Source organism: Panthera onca, chromosome D1 (assembly GCF_046562875.1).
Source record: "Panthera onca isolate mPanOnc1 chromosome D1, mPanOnc1 haplotype 2, whole genome shotgun sequence".
Lineage (NCBI taxonomy): Eukaryota > Metazoa > Chordata > Mammalia > Carnivora > Felidae > Panthera > Panthera onca.
In genome coordinates this window covers 39,812,448-39,838,420 of record NC_138348.1, presented here as the reverse complement: position 1 = coordinate 39,838,420, position 25,973 = coordinate 39,812,448, and the positions used below count along the sequence as shown (strand labels likewise).

Genomic DNA, 25,973 nt, shown 5'->3' with positions numbered 1-25,973 from the left:
ATCTGCTTGGATGAACTCAAAGCCATTACCCCTGTGAATCACCCATTGCATCAGCAGATTGCTGGTGATGTCAGCGTCCTTTTCTGTACACTTTGCCTTATTCAGGTCTTCATTCTCTATCCCCTGCGTGATTTCAGCAGCCTTCTAACTGGCCTCTCTCCCTCCAGCCTCCACCTTTTCAAACTTGCCTTCTTGCTGTTACTAGAGAGGTCCTTCTAAAATGGGAAGTCAGTCAAATCATTCCCCTGGTTTATAAGGATTAGGGGTAGGATCCCCTTTACAGGGACTTGACCTGCTCCAGCCTTACAAATAGCCCCATTTCCTGCCCCTTGATCTCCACCTTTTGACCACACAGAACCTGCCATGCTTTTTCACCCCTCTATACCCTTGCACATGCTGTTCTACCTTCCTGGGATGCTTCCCTCCTCTTATTGAATTTGCCTTGATCCTTCCAGATGTAAGTCAGTGTCACCTCTGAGAAATTATTCCATGCTTCCCAGTCTTGTGCATAGCTTTTTTCCTTTATGGCCCAGCTACACACCATACAGCCCTCCTTTGTAGTACCTGTCACATTGTATTGCAACTGTAATTGTATGTGTTCATCTTTTAATAGACTGTATGTGTGGGTGGTAGGGACTCCTCTCTGATTCTCAATACGTAGCACAGAGCTGGGTAAATGCATTATGGTGGATGTTCAAGGAATGTTGGCTAAATGAGTCAGCATACCTATGGTCTGAAGTGTGTGAGATCTGAAAGGCAAGGCAACAGGATTTATTCTTTTTAATTAAAGCTGGGCATCCTCTCTACTGCCACCCCCTGATTCCTCCTTCCACCATAAGTGATATTTTCTATCTTTGACCCGCAGATATTTTTAAAATTTTTTTAATGTTTATTTATTTTTGAAGGAGAGAGAGACAGGGTGTGAATGAGGGGGGGGGGCAGAGAGAGAGGGAGACACAGAATCTGAAGCAGGCTCCAGGCTCTGAGCTGCCAGCACAGAGCCCGACGCGGGGCTCGAACTCACGGACCGTGAGATCATGACCTGAGCTGAAGTCGGACACTTAACAGACTGAGCCACCCAGGCGCCCCTGGCAAATGTTTTGATTGGGAACTAATGCTCATTCAATGACTCTCTGGGAATGTGTAGTTTTTTAAAAATGTTTTGGGTATCCTAGAGAATGTGAGAAACCTATAGATGCTTCCCCCCAAAATGCACAAATACCCAGTCTCATAGCATTTTCATACAACCAGAAGGTTTCTGGGCTGTACATCTTCCCACCCAGCTCCAAGAACCCCTGGCTTAACACAGCTGTGATAGAGAGCTTGTGTTTTGCTCTCTTGGCCAATATGATCTTGTCCAGCTTTATTTTCAGAGGAAAAAAAAATAGTTATTTTAAAATCTCATTTTCTAAATACATAAGTATACTTTAATATGGAATATGCTTTCTCGAATGACATATGCTGTTTCCCCTCCTGTGTTTCGCTAGGATGTGCCCCTTCTCTTTAAGCAGCAAATGTCACTGCCTATGTTTCACTCTCCAGAAATATATGTGGTGGTGGACATAACAGGGTCTTTTGCAGTCACTCAGTTCAGGTCAGGGCCCAGGCTGGGTATGGGATGTGCTGCCCTGGTCTGGCTCTGTCCTTATTGCAGAGGAAGCTGCAGGAACTTAGGACATTGTCAACAGACTTTCATTTGGGAAACATCTACTGAGTTCCCACTATGTGCCACATACTGTTCCAGGCACTTGGGGATACCATGGGGGAACAAAACTGATGAGGCCCCTGCTCTCATGCAATTCATAGCCCAGTGGGACAGGGCAAAAAATAAACAAGAATACAAGTTAGCTAAAGTTCACACAGTGAACAGAACAAAGGGAAGACAATAGTAATAGAAGAATATGGTCACCACATTAAGTTAAAAGTCCCTTTGAGGAGGTGACATTAGAAATGAGACCACAGGCAGGTCTAGGGGGAACAGTGATCCAGGGAGAGGGACTGTCAGGTGCAAAGGTCCTGAGGTGGGATGGATTTCAATGTGTTTGAGAAAAAGAAAGACGACCACTGTGGTTGGAGCACAGTAGGTAAAAGGGAGAGGATGGGCATAAAGTTGTAGGCCATAGGAAAGAGTTGGGATTTTTCATCTGTGAAGGGAAACCAAATCCTGAAAGCTTCAGGCATAGCAACATTTTGATCTAATTGCTATGTTTGGAAGATCACTTTTAAAAGGTTAGGACCCATTTTATCACCTCCCCTCATTTTAAACAGTTTTGCCTATTGAAATGAATGTGTAATAAAGCAATTCCATGAATTCTCATCATAGCTCTCTATCAGCAGGGGCCAGCCAGGTATTCATCCTAAAATGTCACTGCCGCCCAAATCAGAGACACGTCCTGAGATCTGGGTAGCCGGTGCCATCTTGCCTCGAGGAGCTGCAGGGTTGCTGAGCCTTTTCAGGCTACTGAAAGTTGCCAGGGATCCCAACAAGGGCTGGACAGGAAGGTGAGGAGGTGGCCAGCGCCCCCCTCCCCCAATCTCAGAGGAAAGCACCAGGTAGAGGGTGCTTTCCTAGGCTCCCTAGAAAGAGCCTGTGGCAGGTGGGGCGAGCAGAAAAGGAAACAAAGGCCACACGGCCTTTCCCCTTGTCTGCCTCCCCTGTCATCGCCTGCCCCACCTCCTCCCCGAGGCCCACGGAAGTCCCATCTGTGGCAGCGGCCAGGTGTGTTTAAAAACACTGGAGCCCCGTCCTTCACGTAGCAGGAAACAAATGAGGCTGGGGAACGGCGTGTGGCTGGGGCAGGGCCTGGGCGACTGTGTGTGTGCGCGCGCGGAGGGGTGGAGGTGCTCCAGCGGGTGCTGGTTCATCCATCCCACACTTACGATTCCAGCTGCTGGGGGGGCAGGGGATGATCCCGGAGTGGTTACTGTCAGCCAACTTGAGTGAGTTCGGTGCCGAATGCAAACGCGCACAGAGCCGAGCAGCCACGGGGAGAGGCGCTGGCCGTGTCCGGAGTGAGGACCCGACAGCCACACACCGCGCCCCCCGCAGTCCTCCCCCGCTCCCCCCTCCGTGCCCCTCCGTTTGTGCCGAAGGCCGGCCCGCCTACCCGCGCCCTTCCCGAAAGAGTTAAGTACCTCCCCCTCCTACCGTCTTGCCCCTTCCCCCGTCTCCCCTCCCCCCCCCCCCCCCCCCCACGCACCGCGGGGGCGAACCGGCCCACCGGAGAAAGCCGGGGGCCACGCGGAGGGCCCGCGGACCGGCGAGGGGGCGGGGAGCCCGGCGGCCCCGACTCCCGCCCCCACCCCGTAGCGGCCCCAGCGGCCTCCGCGCTGCGAGGCGCGGGCGCTCGGACGCAGGGGGAGTTGTTTGATTTGGCGGAGGCGGGGAGGCCGGCAGGGAGAGAGCGGGGGAGGCACGCGAGCCGGGCAGCGCGGGCGCCGGGCTCCGGGCAAGGTCCCCGCGCGCTCAGCAGCGGCCGCCGGGGTGGGGGCGAGGAGGCCGCGGGCGGCGGGGATGCCCGGAGGGGCCGGGGCGGAGACCACGACGGGCCGGCCGGCCCGACCTGCCGGGCGCGCGGGCAGGTGCTTCGGCCCCCTCCCCCTTTTTCTCCCGCTTCCTCCCCCCACTTCCCTCTTCGCCCTGAAGTAAGATGAGCGTGATGCTGTGGCGCTGGGAACAGAATAACACCACCATGAAGCTGGTAAGGTGGACCGCAGACCTCACTCCCGGGGGCGCCGTTCCACTTTTTATCCCCCACCCCGCTTCCCATCCCCGCTGGGAATCGTCTCCCGCGATGGAAAGCCCCTGAAACGCATTTCGTACTTGGTGTTTCCCGTATTATTTTGAAGATAGATTTCAGGCTTTTTTTTTTTTTTTTTTTTAAGCCAGGAAAGTCGGGGTGTGTGTGTGTGTGTGTGTGTGTGCGTGCGCGCGCGGCTGAAAGGGGTGGAATGGACTGCAATTTCCCCCGGTCCCTTCCACCCACAAATTCCTGGGGTTGCACACGCGCGGGATTGTGTCCTGCGAGTGGGTCTGCTTCCTCACTGCTGTCCCGGGTCGGCATGGTCTGCATCCGCCCCGGCTCCCCGCCCCCATTGTGTTATGATACTTCGGGTTGCACGCGGGTGTTGATCTGTATTGCGGTTTGGCTTGTTTTGGGCGGGGGGGAGGGTGGGGAGTGAGCCCAGCTTGAATAGCATCCAGTCCTGTTCTCCCGCCTCTCACAATGGCTTAGTTTTCTTTCTAGTATGCAAGAACCATACTAGGCTGCAGGTACTTTTCCCCTCCTTTTTCAAAAATAACTGCTCATCACTCCTGGGAGGGCTGAGGAGAGCAGCCTTTTCCTCTCTGCCCTAGGGAGCCTGACTTGTTTCTCCAGCCCAAGGAGAAACTGTAATCAGAAGGCTCTTCTCTGGGTTTTTCCTTTTGTGATTTATTTTTTATCAGATGGGTTTGAGGAGACCCTCATTCCCCACTGAAGTCAGCCAGTGCTGTGGCCAAGTTGGCTGCCCCTTTGGATGTCAGCTTCCTCCTGACTAAAATGGGGCAAGTTCTCACCTTGTATTGCTGGTGTGAGGGTAAGAAACCATATTTGAAAATTTCCTGGCACATAGTAAGAACCTATACCTAAAGAATAGGTGTCATTAATAAACTGGAATTCATGCTGATTGAGCTCTTTAAAGATGCTACCAAAAAAGTCACAGCTGCCACATTGGATAACAAGATGCTGAAACAACCTACATTGGTTCTTCATATAATGAACTTATTTGTTGGAAAAATGGCACCTTGCTTTTCATACTTCTTGTGTTATGGTTGGCCTGTCTAACTTTAAGCTACAATTTTACAACTTCTTTTAATGTGCTGTAACATTAGCAGACGTTATGCACCTTTGCTGCACTGTGTCAGGACTCCAGTTCCCTAATCCTTTCCTGGAATCTTTCTCCAACCAGACTGTCGTGGGAGAGCCCAGAGTTTCACACATTTTCTCTCCAAGCTCCACCTGAGATGTCACTCCAGGATATAGCACAGGAAAGTTGGGTCCTGGTGTGGACTAGATAGTGTCAGGCTGCCAGACCTAGAGGCTTCCAAGGAAGAGAGAAGCAACAGAATTACTTGGCATGCAGGGAAAACTTGGAGCATCCCAGGGGACACAGCTTGGTGGCAGGTGGCTGTGGTGAGGGCTGGGATGTCCTCACTGCTTCACCATAGCTGCCTTTTTATCCTGTGGAGGGAGCTTTCCCCAGTGTTGGTCAAAGGTCAGCCTTTATTGGGTCTGTCTGAGTCTTTAGACCTGAGTCTCACTTTTCCAATTAACTGTGTGAGGACCACCCAAAGATAGTTGTGGTCCACCATTGTACTCCCCTACCGGGTGGAGGAGGGACTGGAGGAGCTCCAAGAAACTGGAAGCACTGGGAGGGTAGCAGCTACTGCCCTTGTGCACCCCACTGCCCCCAGACTGCGTCCCCACATTCCCATAGCCTCGGCTATACTCAAGCATGGGCCTCAGCTTTTCTGCAGAATCCTGGAAACCATGGCTACGTCATTTGTTCACACATCATTAGCTTGCTTTTTGTTTTATCATTTACTGGCAGGTTGATCTACTAGTTATTTGTTATTTGTGTGCTCACTGTATGCAGAGCCCAGTGGTGGTGGAGGCTGTGTTCATTGTGAAGGGCTTTGCTCTCAGATGATTCTTGGTTTGAATTCCAGCCTGGTCACTTACTAATCTTGGAATCAGTTTTCCTCTTTATCCAGCAGAGTCTGAAACATGGGCGTCTATACATGGGAACAGCTGTTGTTGTTGTTGTTGTTGTTGTTGTTGTTGTTATTTTCTCTCCATGGTGAATGGTTTGGTCTTCTAATGAGCTTGGGGAAAATAAACCTTTCTTACCTTTGAATCATGAGTAGCCCTCAGTAGGAAGGAGCTCTCTGGGAACATCTTGGAAGTCAATTGTGTGTGAATAACCATCCCCAAATGCGCCCTGGGGCCAGAGGTGAGTGTCTGAACTTTTATCACCCATGCAGTTCAGTAAACATGAAGTCAGTTAACCTGCAGGTTGAAAATTTGCTGTTCTGACTGATAAATGGAACCAAAGGTTTTACTTTATGTTCTATTTTAAGGCTAATTGGATCAAAATAAGGCCAAGAGTAATTAGAGGCAAAACTTGAATTTTAATGTGTTATCCCTGCAGGGGAATGTCAGAAATGCACCTGCCCACCTAGGGTAGAAGCCAGGAGCCGGCAAATCCTGCTTCTGTTCAAATCCTACCCGACAGGGTCACCAGGGCTTTTGGTGGAAGTGAGAGGGGCTGACTGCTCAGGCCTGAAACACCTACTGGGAAGGGTAAGCTCCGAGCACACCCCCCTGAGCATGACATGGGTGGTTCTGACATTCGTGTCACCCCTTGGTCCCTTCTTTTAGATTCTTCCAGCTTAGGCAGGGCAAGGAGAAGAATGAGACCCTTTCTGGAGCAGCTTAGATCTAAGAGCTAAGTGTTCCAGCCGGAGAGACTTGCAGTCACAGCTCTGTTCAGGAAGTGCTGGCTTGTGTGAACTGGGGGCATCGGCACGGCCTCTTCCAGCCTTGGTGTCCTCCTCTGTAAATGGGTCCCACAGCGTCTCACAGACTTACTGTGAGAATTAGAAGTGTGGTTGGTAGGCAGTGGATGGTTGCTCTTAGGATTAGAAAATGGTCCAGTAGTGTGTGTATGTCTCCATGTGTGGAGAAAAGACACAACAGAAACATTCCTGTATTAACAGTGCTGAGCTCTGGAGGGAGATTTTTTTTTTTTTTTTTTTTTTTTTTGGTCCATGCTTTTTTTTAAAGTCCAGATTTTGTCAATGACAATACATTATGCTTATCAAAAAAGACAAAAAATATTACTGCTAAAATACTCATATTAATAGCTAACGTATACTGAGCCTTTAAGCTTTACTCATTTCAACCTCTCCATAAGCCTGTGAAGTGGAAACTATTATTATCCCCATTATTCAGGTGAGGAAGTTAAGGCTCAGAGAAATAAGGGACTTCCCTGAGATTCCAGGACTGGAAACTTGTAGAACCTCTGCTTTGTCTGATGGCAAAGGCTGTGCTTGAAACCGCTCTAACTGTAATAGCTTGGGCATGTTCTGGAGAGCGGCAGGGCCCTCGGCTGTGCTCAGTATAGGACATATGAGTATGCCTGTGATACACAGGGCTAGGTGCTTCTGTGAGTTGCTACCCCCTGGATACCTGCTTTGCTCAGGGAGATGCTCTGATTGAAGTGGAGAGGAAGGGGAACATAGTGAGCAGGCCTGGGTTGGGTCATTGCCCTTCAGTGTCCTGGAAAACACTTAATGGGGCCCTTCCTCAAAATGAAGGAGAAAGTGGCTCAGAATGAAGAATAATTGAGAGTAATGATGACTGGGGAATGTGCCTCTGACCTTTGACCTTTCCCCCCAGAGGTTGGTCAGAGACCCCCTGGGCCTGTCCGAAGCCAGGCTAACAAGCAGATTAAAAGAGGTCAGTGGGTTAAAGGGCCCCAGCTGCCTTTCTGCAGTTCTGTTGCTCCCTCCCAAAGGCAGGGATGCTATGGCCCCTGCAGTTCCTGAGCTCCCAGGTTCTGTGTTGAAAATACTACGATCCTTCAGCTCTTCCTCCCCTTCCTGCACATAAACTGATTGCCCTCTTAACAACTTCTAGTTTTTGTTTTTTGTTTTTTCTGAATAAAGCTCGTTTACCGCTCATCTGGAGGTACTCCCCTCTTCTGCTGGAAAATATCAGTCATTTCCACTATTGGGGACTTCTAGAACTTTCTCCTGCTTTCCACTAATTGTGACTGGCCTAGATTTTACCATCTCCCAGGGTATTGAAATCATGTCCATTTTCTGTTAATTCCAAAAATCTCAAGGGAAGAAATTCCATCCTTTCCTGGAGAAACCAGGTTGAAATATACAGGAATGTTTCCATCTGCATTTCTGCTGCGGGTAATGAGCCATCATAACCTTGATACACTTTTTGGAACTGAAACCAAAGCATGGAAGGAAGGTTTGACTCAGGTTAATTATTGGGAAAATTAAGAATAAAATATTGGGAAGAGAAGAAAGAAAAACCCTGAAAGTAGTAAGTGACTTCCTTTGGATGACATTTTGAGGTAACACATTTTCCTTCATTTTTATGTTAATAGAGACATAGAGATTTATAATCGGTCCCTTTGGTGATGCAGCATTCTTGTGTTACTTATGCAATTGTTTTTGAGTGGACTCAGCAAAAAAAAAAAAGGTTTTTTTTCTTTTTTTGGTTTCGTTTCTGGCTTCCATCATACTTTGCCAACCACCCAGAAGGCGTGTGTGGCTAAGCTTTTCTTTCTGTCTCCAGGGTTGTCCAGGATGTGTGGACCAGACTGCCTAAGGCTGGTGACACGTGGGCTATTCCCAAGGATTATTCTTCTTGACTCAGATGTTGCAGACGTGATGTCATAGGAGATGCAGCCAGGGAGGCTGAGAGGCCGTGAAACAAGACGAGGGGTTAAAATGAGTTGACAGAGGTTTAAACAGAGAAACAAGAAAGTGTGATGGAGATATTTAGGAAGACTGGGAAGTAGGAGAGGACTGTCCTTGCCACCAGAGATACTAACCACATGTGGTCATGATGCTGTGGTGTGGGAGAAGAGTAAACGCCTGCATTATATGTTCTCTTTGGCATAGTGAGAGAAGGGCTGCCCGTTCACAGGGACCATGAAGGGACCCTACGCACAAACAGATCTATAGGAAAACAGGTGCTTTAAACAGAGATTTTACCAATTGCAGTATATGCCTTGGCGGCAGAGGGTCCAGAGGTGAGCCTTGGTCCTCACCTGTAGCTCCTGTCAACTTCTCTGACGTTATTATGAGGCTTCCGGAATTGAAATTGCAGACTAAGTTGTTTCTGGTCCGAAACCTTTTGTGAGGAGTCCTGCTCACTAGTGAATGAAGTCCGATTCCTCCACGGTGTGCAAGGCCCTCTGGGTGACAGTACTGTTTTAAATCTTACTCTGCGGGGCAACTTCTGCAAGAATTTGTTCAATCCCAGCAGCATGGCCAGCCCTGTGATTTTCCGCGTTCACTACTACTTCCTGGGACTAAGCGCTTCTTCTGTCTCCATGTACTATCCTGTCTTCCAAAGCTCAAATCAAGTCCCCTTTCTTCTGTGAAGCCCTGCCTGACCATACCGCCTCCTGGGATCTCTGAGAGGCAGTAATGCTAGCCTGTCTTCGATCCCACACTGCCCCAGATCCTGAGCTGCTGGTGTGCATTACCAGAGTAGAGGTTAGGAGTATAAAATGCCAGCCTCAGTACCCTCCCAGCTCAACTACCAAGTGCAGCATGCCCTGGAGCAGGTACTGCCTCGTCTTTCTGAGGCTCAGTTTCTCCATGATGGTGGTAACTATTCCAAACTTGGGCTTGTTGGGGTTGTTTGATAAAATATATGTCTTTTGAGCGACACCCAGTGCATAGTAAATGCTCAATAAATGTTCGCTTTTGTTATGATGACGTCGGTACATTCATTCATTCATTCAACAGGTATTTATGTAATTATGAAACAGTTACTACATACTGGGGGATACACTCCTAACCAAAAGGAAATTTTTGCCACGTGGAATTTATACAGGCTCCCTGCTTCCGCTGAAAGTAGAGTGTTCCTATAAAACCTTTCTTAAGATGAAATCATGTAAAGTGAAGAAGCAATTGCCATTCATTTATATGGAAATTTTTTTGAGTGTTCTCCGACCCCAAAGACATCCTCTCTTAGGTTGTTCTGATACCTTAGGACACGTCTCGCTAACGGATACACAAAATAAGTCAAGATAAAGCGCAGATGCTCACAGACACAGCTCAAAGCCCATGGCAGCTTGAGATGCTGAGTGTAGTTCCCTGGGAAGGAGCTTGGTGGTGCCACTCGCTGCTCGGGATAGGCGCTGCCTCGGTCAGGACTCCCTGCAAAACAAATGCAGAATGCAATTTTTGCTTTTTGCTCTTTTTCGTAAAAGTGAAAATCCCCTCCGAATATTTTTTTGGTGAGAGAAAACAGGTACTAATGTAGGTGTTTCATAAAAGTACAGTGGCATAATGTGAACTTCCGAAAAGTAGGAGACATCTGTATTTTAGTGAAGGGATCAGGCAATAAATAAAATGCATATTCCTTTTTCATGGTGATGGGTGGTATGGAGAAAAATACAGCAGGATAAGAAGGATAGGGAGTCCAGGAGAGGTCACCGTTTAACATAGGGTGGTTAAGAAGGGCTTCACTGCAAATGTGACGTGACTGCGTAACAATCATTATTATCGCTCCTCAGGGAGGCATCGTGACTATGTGTATAATTTATTATCCAAGCTAGAGCACGTCTGAGAGCGAAAGGGGTGCTATCAATAATTGCAGTAGGATGTGGGTATAAACCAGGCCTGTCCTGGGCAAAGTGAGATGCTTTTATACTTAAACTTGCTTAGTCTGAGTGTGGTAAAACCTTGGATTGTAACTTGTTCTGCAAGTGTTCCACAAGCTGAGCAAACATTTCTAATAAATTTTTACTTAAAAATTAACTTGTTGGGGCACCTGGGTGGCTCAGTCGGTTAAGCGGCCGACTTCAGCTCAGGTCATGATCTCGCGGTCCGTGAGTTCGAGCCCCGCGTCGGGCTCTGTGCTGATGGCTCAGAGCCTGGAGCCTGTTTCCGATTGTGTCTCCCTCTCTCTGCCCCTCCCCCGTTCGTGCTCTGTCTCTCTCTGTCTCAAAAATAAATAAATGTTAAAAAAAAAGTTAAAAAAAAATTAACTTGTTAATAAACACGCAATGTCTGGCAATACAAGTAGCATATGATGCCAAATGTCACATGATCACAACTGAGCCAATGGTTCTTCTCTCTGTCTCAGTCTCTCTGTCTTACTGTGGGATTATGGGTGATTGTCAATGCAATGTCACGTTTCCGTGAAATCCTCAAAAGGAGGCAAAAGCAAGTGTTATTAGATAGGTTCCTTGTTAAAGTTGCGCGAGAAGAAAACGATTCCATCGAGCCAAGAGGTAGCAGCGATTCCGTTAGTGATAGCAAAAGACGTCCTACACGGTAACCCTCCTCTCTCTCGTCTCCCTCACACCAGCCATGAAGGTTTTCAAAGGTAAGTGCAGGTTAATGTTTATTTTCCTTTATGTTTTGTATTTTCTTTATTGTTTTGTATTATATTACGGGATTATAATAATTTTTATGTGAATATTTTTGCGTTGTGGAACGAATCGTCTGAGTTTCCGTGATTTCTTAAGGGGAAATTCGCTTTGATATACAAGTGCTTTGGATTACAAGCATGTTTCCAGAACGAATTGTGCTCGTAAACCAAGGTTTTACTGTATGGAGATTGGCTAAAAGATAAGACAGACCCAGATTCACATCTTGGATTCTGCTGCCTTCTAGCTGCGAGATCTTGGGTGAATCATTTAATCTCTTGATGTTTTAGTTCCCTCATCTATGATGTGTATGTAATAGGGATTTTGTGAGAATTAAATGGGATAATGCAAGTAAAACCTTCAGTGTAGAACCCAACACTTCATAAGCACTCAATAAAAATTCATTATCATCATCATAATCATCATCACCAAGGGCAAGCATTGTTCTTTTTTGTATCTCTCACTGTAGGGTAGGGATTAGCGAGATGCAAAGTGGATTCATTAGTGTTAGGGTTAGAAGTGTAGCCTAGCGGTACACTTGGGAGGTGAGCTGACTGGGTCTGCCAATAATTGCTTCCATCCATACTCATAGAAATTAAGACCCACAGTGCTTGAATGTTGGACTCAAAGCTCAGATGGGGGACTTCATGCCAGGGCAGCCAGAGGAAGAGTTAGACAGTTGAGTCCAAGACTGACAATTTTGGAAAGTGAGTTCAGGAAGGGGCCTATGACCAGTGCCCCCCAACAATCCACTTCACAATGGTGGAAGCAGGGACCCAGAGAGATGAAATGATCTGCCTAAGGTCTCCTGGCCTGTAACTGGTTTTAATGCATCTGCCATTACCCACCTTGCAAATTGGTATAACAAAGATTATACAGAGCAAGAAGGGAGCACTTAGAATTCCACCTGGAAAAGTTATGCTGCTTTGGAAATGGGCCACAGATGATGTAAGCCTGCCATATCCCATTACCCAGTACTTGGCTAATCTTTGTATGAAACTTGTTTTGGTGAAACTTGAGCCTGGAGAAGCCAACTAAAGTACACTACTTTCTCACTATTGAATGCCTTCTAGACTTGGGCTAACATTTAATCTAAAGAGTAAGGTGATATTTCCTGAGATAGCTGTGAGTTCATGTTTTGAAATTAAATGAACTGAGTTTATTGCGTCGGTTGGCTTTTTTTTTTTTTTTTTAAGCACTAAGTATGGTAGTAAATGTTCTCTCTGCAGAGTAATGTCTGGCTGCTGTATGGGGAGGAGTGGGGAGCTGTAGACACGGGAGTTTTCAGTCCTCAGAAGTTGTCTCTCTGCCTCTCTGGTTAGGTACTTTTGCAGACTGAGCCATATTGTGGTTTAAGGGGACCCCTATTTGAATAAATCGATTTCTGACCCTGGCCAATTTGGGGACCACGGGGTTTGTTTTCCATTATATTTCCTGAATACATGCTATATACTTTCCACTCCCCCTTTTTTCCTAGATGCTTATCACTCAGTAAAGGATGGGTACCTTCCTACCTTATACCAGGTAAGGGGGAGAAAAGTTCTATTCGTGGATATTCTGGGAGAGTAAGTTGGTTAAAACGAGAAAGAGAGCATGTGTATAATCAGACAATGCTAGGAATTTGGTGCATTATCCTTTCACTTAACTCCTGGAGGTTTCCTATAGTATAACAATATGAAGATTGACGTATGACTGAAATACACTTCTTCAAGGAGACCGTTCGCGTTTCAAGGCCATGTATGGTGCGGTTCCAAGATGTTTTGGGAGCCAAACCCTGTTCATTACGTCTCCACAGTAGCTATTGTGGGTAAAGGATCCCATCCGCCATGCCATCCCTTTGCTTTCAGCTTACCTTGACTCTCTGCAGACACCTATTAAAGCATAAGCCTTAGGGGCGCCTGGGTGGCTCAGTCGGTTGGGCGGCTGACTTCGGCTCAGGTCATGATCTTGCGGTCCGTGAGTTCTGGCCCCGCGTCGGGCTCTGTGCTGACAGCTCAGAGCCTGGAGCCTGCTTCGTATTCTGTGTCTCCCTCTCTCTGACCCTCCCTTGTTCATGCTCTGTCTCTCCCTGTCTCAAAAATGAATAAACATTAAAAAAAAATAAAAAATAAAAAAAAAAATAAAGCATAAGCCTTGGTTGGGAGTTGGGAGAGTGGTGGGGCAGGGGTTGGGGGACAGCAGTTGAATCTCTGTCATCTTTGTATTCCCCGGACCCAACACAGCACCTGGCACACATTATGTGTTCAGTTAATGGGGCGACTCTGACATCACCATTCTGATTTTCAACATAATGCAAAGTTGAATCACCTAAAATGCAGGGTTGTTTATCGTAAGGTTAATGAAATAACTTGACTGAATCCGAGCAGTGGCTAGCCAAGATTCCTGGGTCTTGGTCCAGGGTGTAGTCTGGCTCCCTTGCAGTAGAGGTCCACTCCAGATCCAGTGTTGGTTGAGTGTTTCCAGGTTTGTAGCTGCTTGGGTTGTCTAAGTCATGGCAGTTAGTCTAGGAGTTTCCCAGTGTGGTGGCTCCTGGGTGGCTCCCCAGGTAAGACGGGGCCTGGGGAATACAAGAGATGTGGGGATCCACCTTGTACCTTCCAAGGAGGAGGGGCTGCTCATCTCCCTATCTCCCCAATCCTTCCCTCCCCTCTCCTTCATGCATGCATGCACACAGATGCTCCCACACACGGAACACAAGAGAAGATCTTTACCTACTGTCATCTGAGATTGGGGTTCTGGATGGAGTTCCGGAGCAAATAACCAGGCCCTTTATATCGGAATTCAAGCTGTCGTGAGGCCCAGCTCTCTCGGGCTTTTACTGTGTGTCCCAAGCTAGTAGTTGTTGACCGAAGGTAGAGTTCACTCACCTTGTGCCCTCTGTGAGGTATGGCTGTGCTCTGGCAGCAGTGGAACGTGGGGGTCTGACCGATTCTGATCGTTGATGTCCCGTTTGGAAGAAGAAAAGCTGCAGCCCATGCCACCTGTCCCTCTTTGAATTTCATGGCTTAAGACTGACTGTGGGAAAGGTGGTTTTACAGCTGCTCCAGCTTGTGGACATTTGGTGTGTCCCAGTGCTGTGTTCATTTATGGGGAGTACAAAGGTGATGGAGAGGCCATAGCTTTCCTCCCAGGGTTTATGCTTTGGGGGGCTTCTGTAGATAGGGCCAGCCAAGCCTAAGGTGTTGGCATGGCAAAGGCATTCTTTTGGTAGGGATGCTGTTGTGGAGGCAGAATTGACAGAGCTGGCTGACCCGATCGTTACCGGCGTGCAAACGGGAAGGAGGATTGAGAGACTCCTGAGGCTTTCAGCCTGGGAAATTTGGACTGCAGCACTGTCACTGAGAGAAGTCAGAGGGTCAGGAGGAGGAGCAGGTTGGAAGGACGGGAGAACGAGACATGATGGGTTGGTTTGGCAGGACCATGCTTGAGGTTATTTATATCACTTTCCAGGTTTTACTGAATGCTTGTCTACACTGTGGTGCAAGCTAGGTGGGGGGATGAGAATGCAACATAAATCAAGACTGTGCCCTCACCTCCTCTCCCTCCTGGGGACAAAGACAAGTGGGCTTTATTCACCTGGCAGAGCACCTTTTTGGTAATCACCTTGTAACTCCTCGACTCCGGGACTGCTGATGAATTCTAAAGAACACAACTCAGGCCTGAGTGCAAAGGGAGGCTTCCTGCCTTCGCTCCCCTGAATGGGTCACAGGGTCCAGCGAATGTAACCTGCCACCTAGACTCCCGGGTGGATACAAAACAGAGAGGAAAAGAGGGCCCAGGAGTGTCTGCATCCCAGAAGTAAAGGAAGACTGCTGGGAGCCTGATTCCTGCCTTTGAACCCCACCCCCACCCCATCCCACCTCCCCATCCCCCGCCGCCAGTAAGTCAGGGCCCTGTAAGAGTACTGATTTCTGCCAGGTCAGATTAGACACCGAATCTCCTGTGGGTGTGGAGAGGGAGGCCAGAAATAATGGTGGCACTTCCTTCTTCAGGGAATCCAAATGGGATCTTGGGAAAGAGGGAAGAGGGGAGAATTTCCTCAACATGCTCCCTGCCATCAAGCTCTTGACAGACCAGCTGGTGAGGCCAGACTAACACAGGGGGAACACGCATCTACAGGTTATTGAGCAAGAACTGTGTGCCAGCTACTCGCATGCACGGGTAAACCGTGTTCCGGGGAGCTGTGGTCTGAGGCAGGACCTAGTCGTCGTCCAAAGGGTGTAGGTGAAGCGCTGGGGGAGATCAGAGGGAGGCAGCCCGCATAGTGCATTGATCTCGGAAGCCAAAAGAACTTGGTCCAAATCATTACTTAACTTGTCTGGGCTTCAGTTTCTGTATCTGGAAGATTGGTGGAATCTTTTCCTGCCAAGGATGTCAGAAATCTTGAAGAGATATGTATGTGATAACGTGATGGCATACCTAGAGAGGGGCTGGCACACAGCAGGTGCTGAAGAAGTCAGACTTGTCTGAATTCAGACACAGCCAGGATGGGTGTCTTTAGGGAAGCCTCACAAATCTAGGACTTAGTGCTGGGCTTGTACACGGAGCAGAATTCGGAGCGTGAGAAAGGAAGGGTTGCAGATAGGGTGAATGGCAAGTGTAAAGACTCCTGTTGCCTTGATTTTATGAACTCTCTTTCACAAGTTAGCAGGTGAGAGGATTATGAGTAAGACCACTGGGTTCTCCTGGCTCAGAGAGAGAGAGGACTCGTTCTCTTCTCCTCAAGGGAACCAGGATATCAATCTTGCTTTTTTACTTTCTCCATTCTGAGCAGTGTGGTTCCAAGGACAATTTAACATGAATATTTCAGATTTAATATGTCCCAGATGTGGTACTAAGTAACCCCTCAGACCGTCTCCTCACCTCACTCTTTGCACTTCTGGAAGCCAGGCTTTCTCCGCCTTGGGGCTGTGGGCGTTTGGGGCCCACTAATTATTTGTTGTTGGGGGCTATCTTGGCATCGTGGGATGTTTAGCAGCATCTCTGGCTCCTACCCGTTATAGAATAGTCCGTAGCAACGCCAAGTGGCGATAATCCAAAGTGTCTCCATGAATTCCCAGATGTCCCCTTAGGGAGCAGAATCACCGCTGGTCGAGAACCACTGCAGCAAAGCGTCCTGCCATTTACCAGCTGCTCAAGCCAGAGCCCAGTTCCTCACTAGAATCCTTGATTTCCTCCTTTTCCCGCAGACCTTCACTCCAACACGTAGTACTTCGGTTTGTACCTCCCCAGCAGGTCTAAAACCTGACCGCGTCTGGTTTTCTCTTAGGACACCATCGTCCTTCACTCGGAGAACTTCGGTGGTCTCCTGACCAGTCTTCATAGTTTCACTGTTGTCTGCTGTCAGTCCCTTCACCGTACAGCACCAGGGGAGGGTCAGAATAGAAGTAGCACCATTTCACTCTCCCGCGTCAAGTGCGTTAAGTGTGCTTCGCCTCCCACAAAGAATAAAACCCCAACTCCTTGCCGTGGCTTAGAAGACCCTGCACCATCTGCTCTGCCTCCTCTCCTCTCTCTCCTGCATCCTCTTTGGTTGCTCACCAGCCTCCAGCTGCAGCATCTTGCCTTGAACTCACCAAGTCTTTCCCACCTCGGGGAGCGCACCTGTGCTATTCCCTTGACCCGTGTGCCCTTCCCACTTTTCACAGGACTGGCTCCTTCCCATCTGTTAGAACTCAACCCAGGGGAGATCCTTCAACAGAGGCCTTCCCTGGTCTGTCCATCATGTAGGCATCCTCTTCAAAATCTCAGGCCCTTGTTTTTGCCTTTATAACACAGTAATCAGCTGTCACCTTAATCAGGTTGTTAGCCTCCGAGATGGCAAGAACCATGCTTGACAGCTTTTAAACGTCAAGGTGCAGGATAGGTGCCCAATATATGTTGACTAAATAAATGAGTTAAGGAGAGATGCCATTAATCTAGTTTAAAATTGGTAGCAGCTTGGGGCACCTGGGTGGCTCAGTTGGCTAAGCATCCGACTTCAGCTCATGTCACGATCTCAAGGTTCACGAGTTTGAGCCCTGCACCAGGCTCTGTGCAGACAGCACAGAACCTGGAGCGTGCTTTGGATTCTGTGTCTCCCTTTCTCTCTGCCCTTCCCCTGCTTGTGTTCTGTCTCTCTCAAAAATAAATAAACATTAAAAAATAAAATAAAATTGGTAACAGCACATCTTTGGAATTAGACTTTCAATAAAAGAAGTAATATGCCAGTTTTCTTCTTTGAACCTCTCAGGACTGTCAGCAAGTGCCTGATAAGGAGTGGTTGCCAAGGAAGTAACGGTTGAATGAGCGAATCACTGGTTCTTATGTAGTAAGAATGTACGTGATAAGTATTATACGAATGCATAATGATTAAGAGAGACAGACCTTAAGCAAGTAGTTGAAACCCCAGGATCCTTCTTTGACCTTTTCAAACCTTTATAGGGGAGGTTTGATCCCCCAACCTCATACCTAGCTCGAAGTCTAAGACGCTGATGCTATTTTCAGACATTATTGTAGCCAGAATGTACAAATGGGGTACTGCCTGGCCCATAGTATGTTAGTATGTGTTCAGTGCATGTTTATTGACTTGACTTGAATCAAGGCACTCAAGGAAAGGAGAGGAGGATTAGGCGGGTTGGTGTACAGGGAGGTATACTCATATCTCACCTTGGAAATGAATCAGGAGCTCGGCAGGTCTTGATTAGAGACAGACACATTTCATATCCTCTGAGAATTTACTGTCCGGTGGGAGACATGAAGTCTTTGGAGAACAGGATAGTATATAAGTATACTAAACAGCACGGTACTCTTTTGAATATCTTCTGAGTTGCTTTAAATTAGTGTTGGGGCTTTTTCCCCTCTTTCTGGACCAGACTCTTCGCTGTAAGAAGCATGGAGAAGTAATGAAGATTCTTTACATTCTCAGACTGCTTTCTGGGAATCCTGCAAAGTCCCGACTTCTTCTCTGATTACTCTTCTCATGGCTGAGTTCAAGAGCATTTTGCAAACCCGGACTTTGAATCTGGGAAAATGCTTTATGACCATTTTTACGACCTCAAAGCAACCCACTAAAGCAAGTTATTTCCCTGTCTTTGCCAAAGGGGAAAAACCAAGGGCCTGGTAAATTGCCCAGGACCTCCCAGCCTCAGATGCTCACTTGTGGGCCGGCCTTCATGCCCCTGGCCACATGCTGGCTCCTTCCATTAGACGTGCTTTGGCTGCTCTTGGAAGGGCCTGTCAGCAACCTCAGCCCACATTTCCATGGACTTCATGGTCTTCCTCAGGAAGGGGGAAGGCCCATTTCAGAGAACCATATACTGTTAGAGCTGTACATTTTCAGTGCAAAGTTCCAGTCCAAACCAACCCTTTTATCCTTGGGCCAACTGAAATCCAGAGAGGGAAAGTGATTTGCTTAAGGTCACAGCCCAGAGCCTCCTGACTTCCAGCCCAGCTCCTTTTTTATTCCAGCACAGTTGTCTCTTATTAGGAACGTGTCTTCCACTCCCATGAGGTTTCATTTCTGAGAGGCAGGATAGTGCAGTGAGCAGAACAAGGGTTTGGTTTGGGTTTTTTTTTTTGTTTGTTTGTTTTTGGGGGTTTTTTTGAGAGGTACTTAGGGTTAAAGAAAGCCTCTGGAGCCAGCCTGCCTTGGTTCCCAGCTGTTCACTGCATGACTTTGCTTAATCTGTCTGGGCCTCAGTTTTCTCATCTGTGAAGTAGGGATAGTCACAGTACCTCCCTATCTAGAGTGTGCTGAGGAGTAAATGGATTAATATATGTAAAGGTCTCAGAACAACACCTGATGCAGTGTAAGGACTACAAAATGGTGCTCTTGTTGTTGTGTGAATCCCAACCACGCACTAGCTGTGTGACTCTGGTCAAGTTACCTGACATCTCTGAGCCTCAGATTCCTCTATAGGAATAATTCTGCCTCAGCGGGATGGTTGACTAGATTCGAGGTCATGCCTATTGGAAGCACCTGCCTGGATAGGAGGTGCTGAGGCAATGGCCGGATCTTTTATTGCCTCTAAAAGGATGAGAATGTTGTGCTTCTGAGGCAGTCCACGCAGAGTCCGCCCCCAAGTGGGTTCTTAAGCTGTTCCTTTCGTTTTCGGTTTGCAAAAGGGAGGACTATGCGGGTTGGATATTCTGCTGCTTCCAAGGAAGACCTTTCACCTCAGCGACGTGTGTTTAAAAAGTATGCATGTTTTCTACTAGTAACAGGCACTGAGCACTTGCTAGGTGGCAAGCATTATTCTTTACACGCATCATCTCATTTCATCTACACATTAGCCCTATACTGTAAGTGCTGTTATTATCCCCATTTTATATATAAGGAAACGAAATCCCCGCAGATAGTAACTTCCCTGAGTCACAAAGTTAATGAGAAGGGGAGCCACGCTACTGAACCCAGATCAGTCCAGCTTGAAAAATCCATACTCTTAACCACTCACTGCCAGTAACTGTGCCAGGCCTGGTTGTAGACGAGGCCTGCAGGGGTTGACATCACTCACACCAAGGACACCAGAGGAGGATGGGGCATCCCTCCTGGGCTAACCACTGCCGCCTCACCAGCTGCCAGGTGAGGAGGGCACGGCAAAGGGACTCCTCCCCTTGCCTTCCCACCTCACCCCACACCACACCCGCCTACACCAATCTGCTGCAGCCCATGAGTGTGGCAAGCCAGCCAAGTTCCCTTCCTGGCCCAGGTGCAGAGCCATGGGAAGCAGACGTTGGCGTGGCAGGTCTCTGTGCCCAGTGCCGGGCAGGAAGAAGCTGTGCCTGGAGCTTTTCAAAGGACAATCTTACTCTACAGAGGTAAGAGACCCCATCCCATTGCTGTTGGTGAATACACATAGCAGAGCTGGGGTGCTGTGGAGATCTTTCCTTCCCTTAAAGTTTCCACATGAGAACCTCTGTGACTGAGCACCTTTCTTAAGCTAGGTAAGAGTTTGGGGCAAGCTGAGTGGTTGGATAGAACCCTGGTTCTATCCTGAGGGCAGTGCTTGGTAGGTGTGGAAAGCATGTGGGACTTGGGATCGATTCCTTCAGATTTCAGCTCTGTTGTGCACCAGTTACGTGACTCTGGGCCTCATTTACTCCCTCCCGGTATGGAGATGGTCAGTCCTTCCCACCTAAGAACATTTCTAGTGGGGTTATATAGAGGCCTTACGTCAGCAGAGATGCTAACACGGTGCTGAGCCCCTAGGAGATGCTTTGCAGATGTTCACCTTCTCCTGATGGCTCCGTACAGCCCTCCCACTGGGCCAACATGCGGGAAGGACTACCCTGGGTGTGGGGGCAGGGAGGGGTACCTGTTCTGCACACGCATGGCTAAATGATGAACCTAAATGGTAGTGGGAGGTGATTAAATTCACCTCGTTGCCTGCCGGTCTCTGTAACGCACACATACTTAGGTCCAGGTCACAGGCTGTCAGAACTATGTCGTGACATTCCTGCCTGCCATCAGCCCCTTAGCCTCTCCCTTTTCCTCCACAAGTTCTTCTGGAGGGCAGAACTGTCACTGCCAGGGGGGAGTTTCCCCTAAGCCGTGGAAAGCACGGTCCCTTCTTGGTGCCAGTCCCAACACTGTGGTCTGCTGCAGAGGACAGCACTCCTTTTAAACAAGAACCTGAGTTCTGCTGAAGGCTTGACTTCTGCTGTCTGGCATGCACGACAAACTTCCGGAGGGATGGAGAGAAACCTCCGCTCCTCCCTGCTCCTCCTCTCTGCTGCTCTTTGAGGAAGCTGGGAAGCAAAGGCCTTCTCTGCAAGCGTGTCAGCAGTTACGGAGCTCAGCCCCTGCCGGGATGCGGGCTCTAGTTTGTGTCTCCCTTTGGGACATCTCTTCTTGATTAAGGACTTCCGGCTTCATTAATAGGTACCTTTAATACTCTTATCTCCACGTGCTTTCTGGGTTTACCGAAGCATGATGCCAGAGCACATTGCTCCTTGGAAGTTACAGCTTGTTCTGGGGAGGTTTCGGGCTCTTAACTCTGAAACCACAAAGTTAGAATGGGCTCGGATTGTGGGGGGAGGGGAGAGGCAGAGGAACACAGGGTGCATCCAGCAGCTTATTGTTGGGGGGAGCCATTTGTCTTTAATAAGGATGGAGGTGCTGCCCTGAGCTTGTCTGAATGCACATCTTGTATGACAGTTGGCTGTCGTAGCATTCGAAGATGTTGTTTGTTGCCCATCTCTGCTCTAGAACCAGTGGCTGTATGTATAATCTGTTTCACTTTCAGGATGATTGAATTGAGGGAAGCCAATCAAATCAGGTAGAATTCCAGTCAAGTTATAATTTATTCATCCGAGAAGTATTGATTCAGTGATGCAGTGTGCCCAGTCTTCATTCGTTGCTTTTCCTCACGTTCGTTGGTCTCCACTCCCATCACCGGACCCAAGCCTCTTGCTCCTGGACTATTCCACTAGCCAGGCACCTGGGCTCCCTGCTTCCACTCCTGAGCCCGTGCCTCCATTGTTCCCACAGGTGGCCAGAGTGACCTTGTGAAAGCTTAGATTATGTTGCTCCCCACTTAAGCCTCCCTAGGACCGCCCGTTGTGACGAGGCTTGGGGGGGGGTCTCATGTCATCTACCCCCTGGTAGTACCCCACATTACCCTTTTCTCTTTGAGGGCAGGCACCAGGGACTCCTTTATGTTCTTTTCACAGTTTCTGGCTCTTTGCCACCTCTAAGCCTTTGTCTCTGCCGTTCCCTTGCCCTGATTATTCTCACCCGGCCCTTCTCATTTTATCCTCCGAGAACTCCCTCTGACTTTCATTCAGCCACTACCTCACGTCACTCTCTGTCCTTCCCTCATAACACACCGCAGGCACTGAAATTGTCGTTTATAAATGTATCAACTTGTTTAGCATCCATCTCGCTCAACTTGTAGGTAAGTTTCATGACTTCAGGGACATGTCTGACATTCTGCTGAATTCCTGGTACCTAGTACAGCACCTGGTTCAAAGGTTCAAACTATTTGCCGAGTGAATGGATGCCCGAGCAGACAGGCAGACCACGCGAGCAGGGTCTTCTGAAGTGGAACCTGTATCTGGAGCTATGAGGAGGCATCCTTCTTTCCTCACCTAAGCCAGCAAGGTTTCCTCCCCCACCAGCTATTAGGATCCTACACCAAGCATGCTCTTGTTGCATTGGTTATACTGAATTGTGGGGTCTTTCTTTTTTCCTTTTTAACATGTTTTATTTATTGATTTTGAGAGGTAGGGGGGAGGGGCAGAGAGAGAGAGGGAGAGAGAGGATCTCAGGCAGGCTCTGCGCTGCCCCACCCCCCACCCCCGACGTGGGGCTTGATCTCATGAACTGCGATGTCACGACCTGCGCTAAAATCAAGAATCAGACGCCTAACTGAGCCACCCAGGTGCCCCCGCAGTGTCTTTCTTACACTGTGTTTCTTGCATGCTTCTCGAGATCCTGGTCTTGCGAGTAGACTTTGTGTCTGAAGAACCTGACTCAGTTGCTTTATGTAGCAGGTGTGCCCCACCCTCCAGAAAACATTGGGAGCAAATGTGTCGTTTGTAGTGAGTATAACAACTATTTCTCCAGAAGACTTTTTCCCTTACCAAGCACATTCCAGGCTACGATTTGTGACATCTCCGCTCAAAATGACTGCGGTAGATCCATAGGGAATTTGGTCTCATCCTGCACTGTTGGTAGTGAGATCCTTCCTTGGCATTGTTTCCAGCCTTTTCTCGTATGCCCTCTTATGCTGAGTTTGGGGGGACCCTCAGTGCCAGCAGCATCCTTATGGGATGGCTAGAGAGAAGATCACCCACTTCCACTCCCTCTCGTAACTGTGACTCTGCACCCTGGAGTTCCCTTCGCTCTGCAGTCATGGCTCTGTGCCTAAGGAAGTCAGCCACAGCCTAGCGCTACTTACATTTGGGGCCACTGCATGCTAACACAGCTGTTGTTACCTGCCTTCTTTGGAAGCCGGATCCTGAGACGAGAGCTGGAGCATCTGCATCCCACTTAGGGCACCTGACCCTTTGTTCTGTCACATCTGGTTGGAACAGGAGAAGCCCATGCTTCTGAGGATTGCCCAGAAAGTTCTTATCCCCCTCTCTACACTGGAACAAAGGGGGGGTAGGCTGTTTATTCTAGCCTCAGTATCATTTGTGTTAATGAATATTCACGAGGACTCAAAATAAACAAGTATTTTTAAAAACAGACTAGCTCCAGATACTAACATTTTCCCCAGTTAACATTCATTTATTTGAATAATTTACTCCAAATCTTGATCTTCCCTCAACTCTAGGAATATACATATGTATATATGTGTAGATATGTATGTATGCATATATATATGGCATTTAGATAAATAAGTTCAACTAAAAGCAACCATTGAAATTAATGACTTAATTTAGAAGATGTAGCCGTATCCTTGTGCTCTACTCAGTAGTGCCCTGTGGATCAAGAGGCGTGTGCACTGGCGTCTTTCCTCGGGCATGGGAGTGAAGCAAACAAGGTTGAATAACCTGCACAGTGCTGCAGTCTGCAAACGGCTCTTGAAATTCCTAACTCCATCTGACAGTCTTCCTTGAAGAGCCCCAAAGAGAAGTGGGACAGAACATTATTCAAAAGGAATTGGGAACATTCTTAGAGCTATCTCCTACTACCCCGATAAGCCAAGTAGATTAGATATGTGAAATTCCCCAGAAAATATATTTGTAAGATTTAAGTCTGCGTCACCCAGACATCACTGTTCTTATATCATATTCATATTTATTTGGCTATATTTGTCTACCGCTCATATTGCGTATGTATTTACTAGTTTCCTTCAGGTTGACCACTTAATTTTCAGAAATTCATTTAAAGAGGAAACTGTCTATTCCCGTCTCTAAAAGCAAAAGCAGAATCATTGGGCATAATAAAACGTAATCCTAGAAATAAATACATAGCTATTAAAATACCATGTTGGGGTGCCTGGGTGGCTCAGTCGGTTAAGCATCTGACTTCAGCTCAGGTCATGATCTCGCAGTTTGTGAGTTCGAGCCCCGTGTCGGGCTCTGTGCTGAAAGCTCAGAGCCTGGAGCCTGCTTTGGATTCTGTGTCTCCTTCTCTCTCTTTTCCTCCCCTGCTCATGCTCTGCCTCTCTGTCTCTGTCTCTGTCTCTCTCTCTCTCTCTCTCTCTCTCTCAAAAATACATAAAGATTTAAAAAAAAATTAAATACCATGTTTTCCAGAGCGCAATCCAAACTTTTGCAAAGTGTGCCACAGCAGTTTGTCTGCCATACTTTGTGACACAGGTTGATAAAGGAAATCGAACTCCTGTTGACTAGAGAGAAAGGAAGACAGACCAGGGAAAGGAGGAGGGACTATCAAAGGGCACAGAATGGTCAGAAAGATTTCATCTGAAAATTAAGTGCTGAGCTAGCCGCCTCATAAGTGTGGTAAAAATCTGTTCCTGTGACAGGTCTGGTTTTGTCATCCAGGTTTGCTCTGGGACAGATGTTGGTGGTTATTTCCTTTCCCAGAAGACAGTTCTGCAGATGTTCTGAGCCCTCCTTGGCTGTGGGAACTGCTGGGTGATACACAGCCTAGTCTGTCAGTCCCGCAGACCAGTGGCTTTCAGAGGGGCTGCGGTGCCTGTTTGGATTGAGCCAGCTTCCAAGGGTAATATAAATCTGGACCCTGGATGGACTCTTGTAGTGAGCAGCTCCTAACACCAGGGCCGAACCCTTAATTGCATAATAGATAATGTGATACATAGTTACTGAGCTGAAGGTGCTGAGCAAATTGGGGATTTACTTAGTTGGGGTCCATTGAGGAACTTGGAATCATTCTAGGCAACTCAAGCAGGAAGGGATTTAATACCGGATATTGATAGCATACAGAATTGATGGAAGGACAGAAGAGGATGCAGTCGTACTCTTGGTTTTGAGGCCGTACCACCACATCGGAGATCTAGAGGGCCTGGTGATGCCGGCCCTGTGCTGCTGCCCAGCTGCTGCCACCCACCCGCCTTTGACTCTCATGAAGCTGATGACTGCGTGTTGGAACCCGGAATCTGGCTTCCATGATCATTTCTGTCTGTGGCGGGTTGCTTGCCAGCTCCCTCTGCCTCGCTCCTGCCTTCCAGACCTCATTGGCAGAACCTAAATCACACCCGGAAGCCCAACTGCAAGGGAGTCTGGGATGTGCGTCCAGACTGCAGTGTGGAGATGGAGGAGAGTGTAGGAAGGGGTGGGAGTAAATGCTGTGTGCCAGTAGACAATATAACCATGGGGAGATACGACAGACAGTTAACCAGGGGAAGCGTGCAAATCCCAGCTACGTGCTAACAAGCAGTGACTACCAGCGAGGTCACAAGAAGGGAAGAATCGTTTGGGCTTGATCCGGACCCTGCAGAATTCTGGTCAGGGTGTGTAGGGGGGATGTGGTAGAGAGGCTCTTGGTCAGGGGAAGTCAGAGATGGAGCAGTAAAATGCTACCAACCTGTCTTCTGGCATGAAGGCTTGAAACCTCCCATCTCCTTTTTCTTGGACACTCTCCGGGTTCCATGCATTATACTAAACATGTTTTACGTACAGTGTTTCAGTTCTCCACCCCGCCCCCCCCCGAAAGTGACTTCTTCCCATTTTAGCCTCAGCCTTAGTAACATACCCAAGGTCACACGTTGGTACTAAACCCTGGTAAGCCTGACACTGAGGCCGGTGTGCCCAGTGACAAAGCCACACTGCCTCTCTGAGGCGGGCAGGGAGGGTGAAGGTGAGAATGAGCCACGAGTGCCAGGCTAGGGATTCTGGACTTGATCTCAGATGATAAGGGGCATCTTTGGAGGTTTGAGAGCAGGGGA

The 25,973-nt window shown here is 48.2% G+C and overlaps 1 protein-coding gene across 8 annotated transcripts in view; it reads left to right on the top strand.

Moving 5' to 3' along the window:
* Nucleotides 1–25,973, top strand: part of NAV2 (neuron navigator 2) — a 732,958-nt gene that overhangs the window by 401,442 nt on the left and 305,543 nt on the right. The window contains exon 1 of one of the 8 annotated variants that reach the window (XM_078433318.2): nucleotides 3,368–3,701. The exons of the other annotated variants lie outside the window; for them this stretch is intronic. Within the exon in view, the coding sequence (XP_078289444.2) occupies nucleotides 3,651–3,701 (51 nt within the window). The 5' untranslated portion in view covers nucleotides 3,368–3,650. Of the gene's footprint in view, nucleotides 1–3,367; nucleotides 3,702–25,973 lie in introns of those variants that run through there. 8 annotated transcript variants of the gene reach the window in all.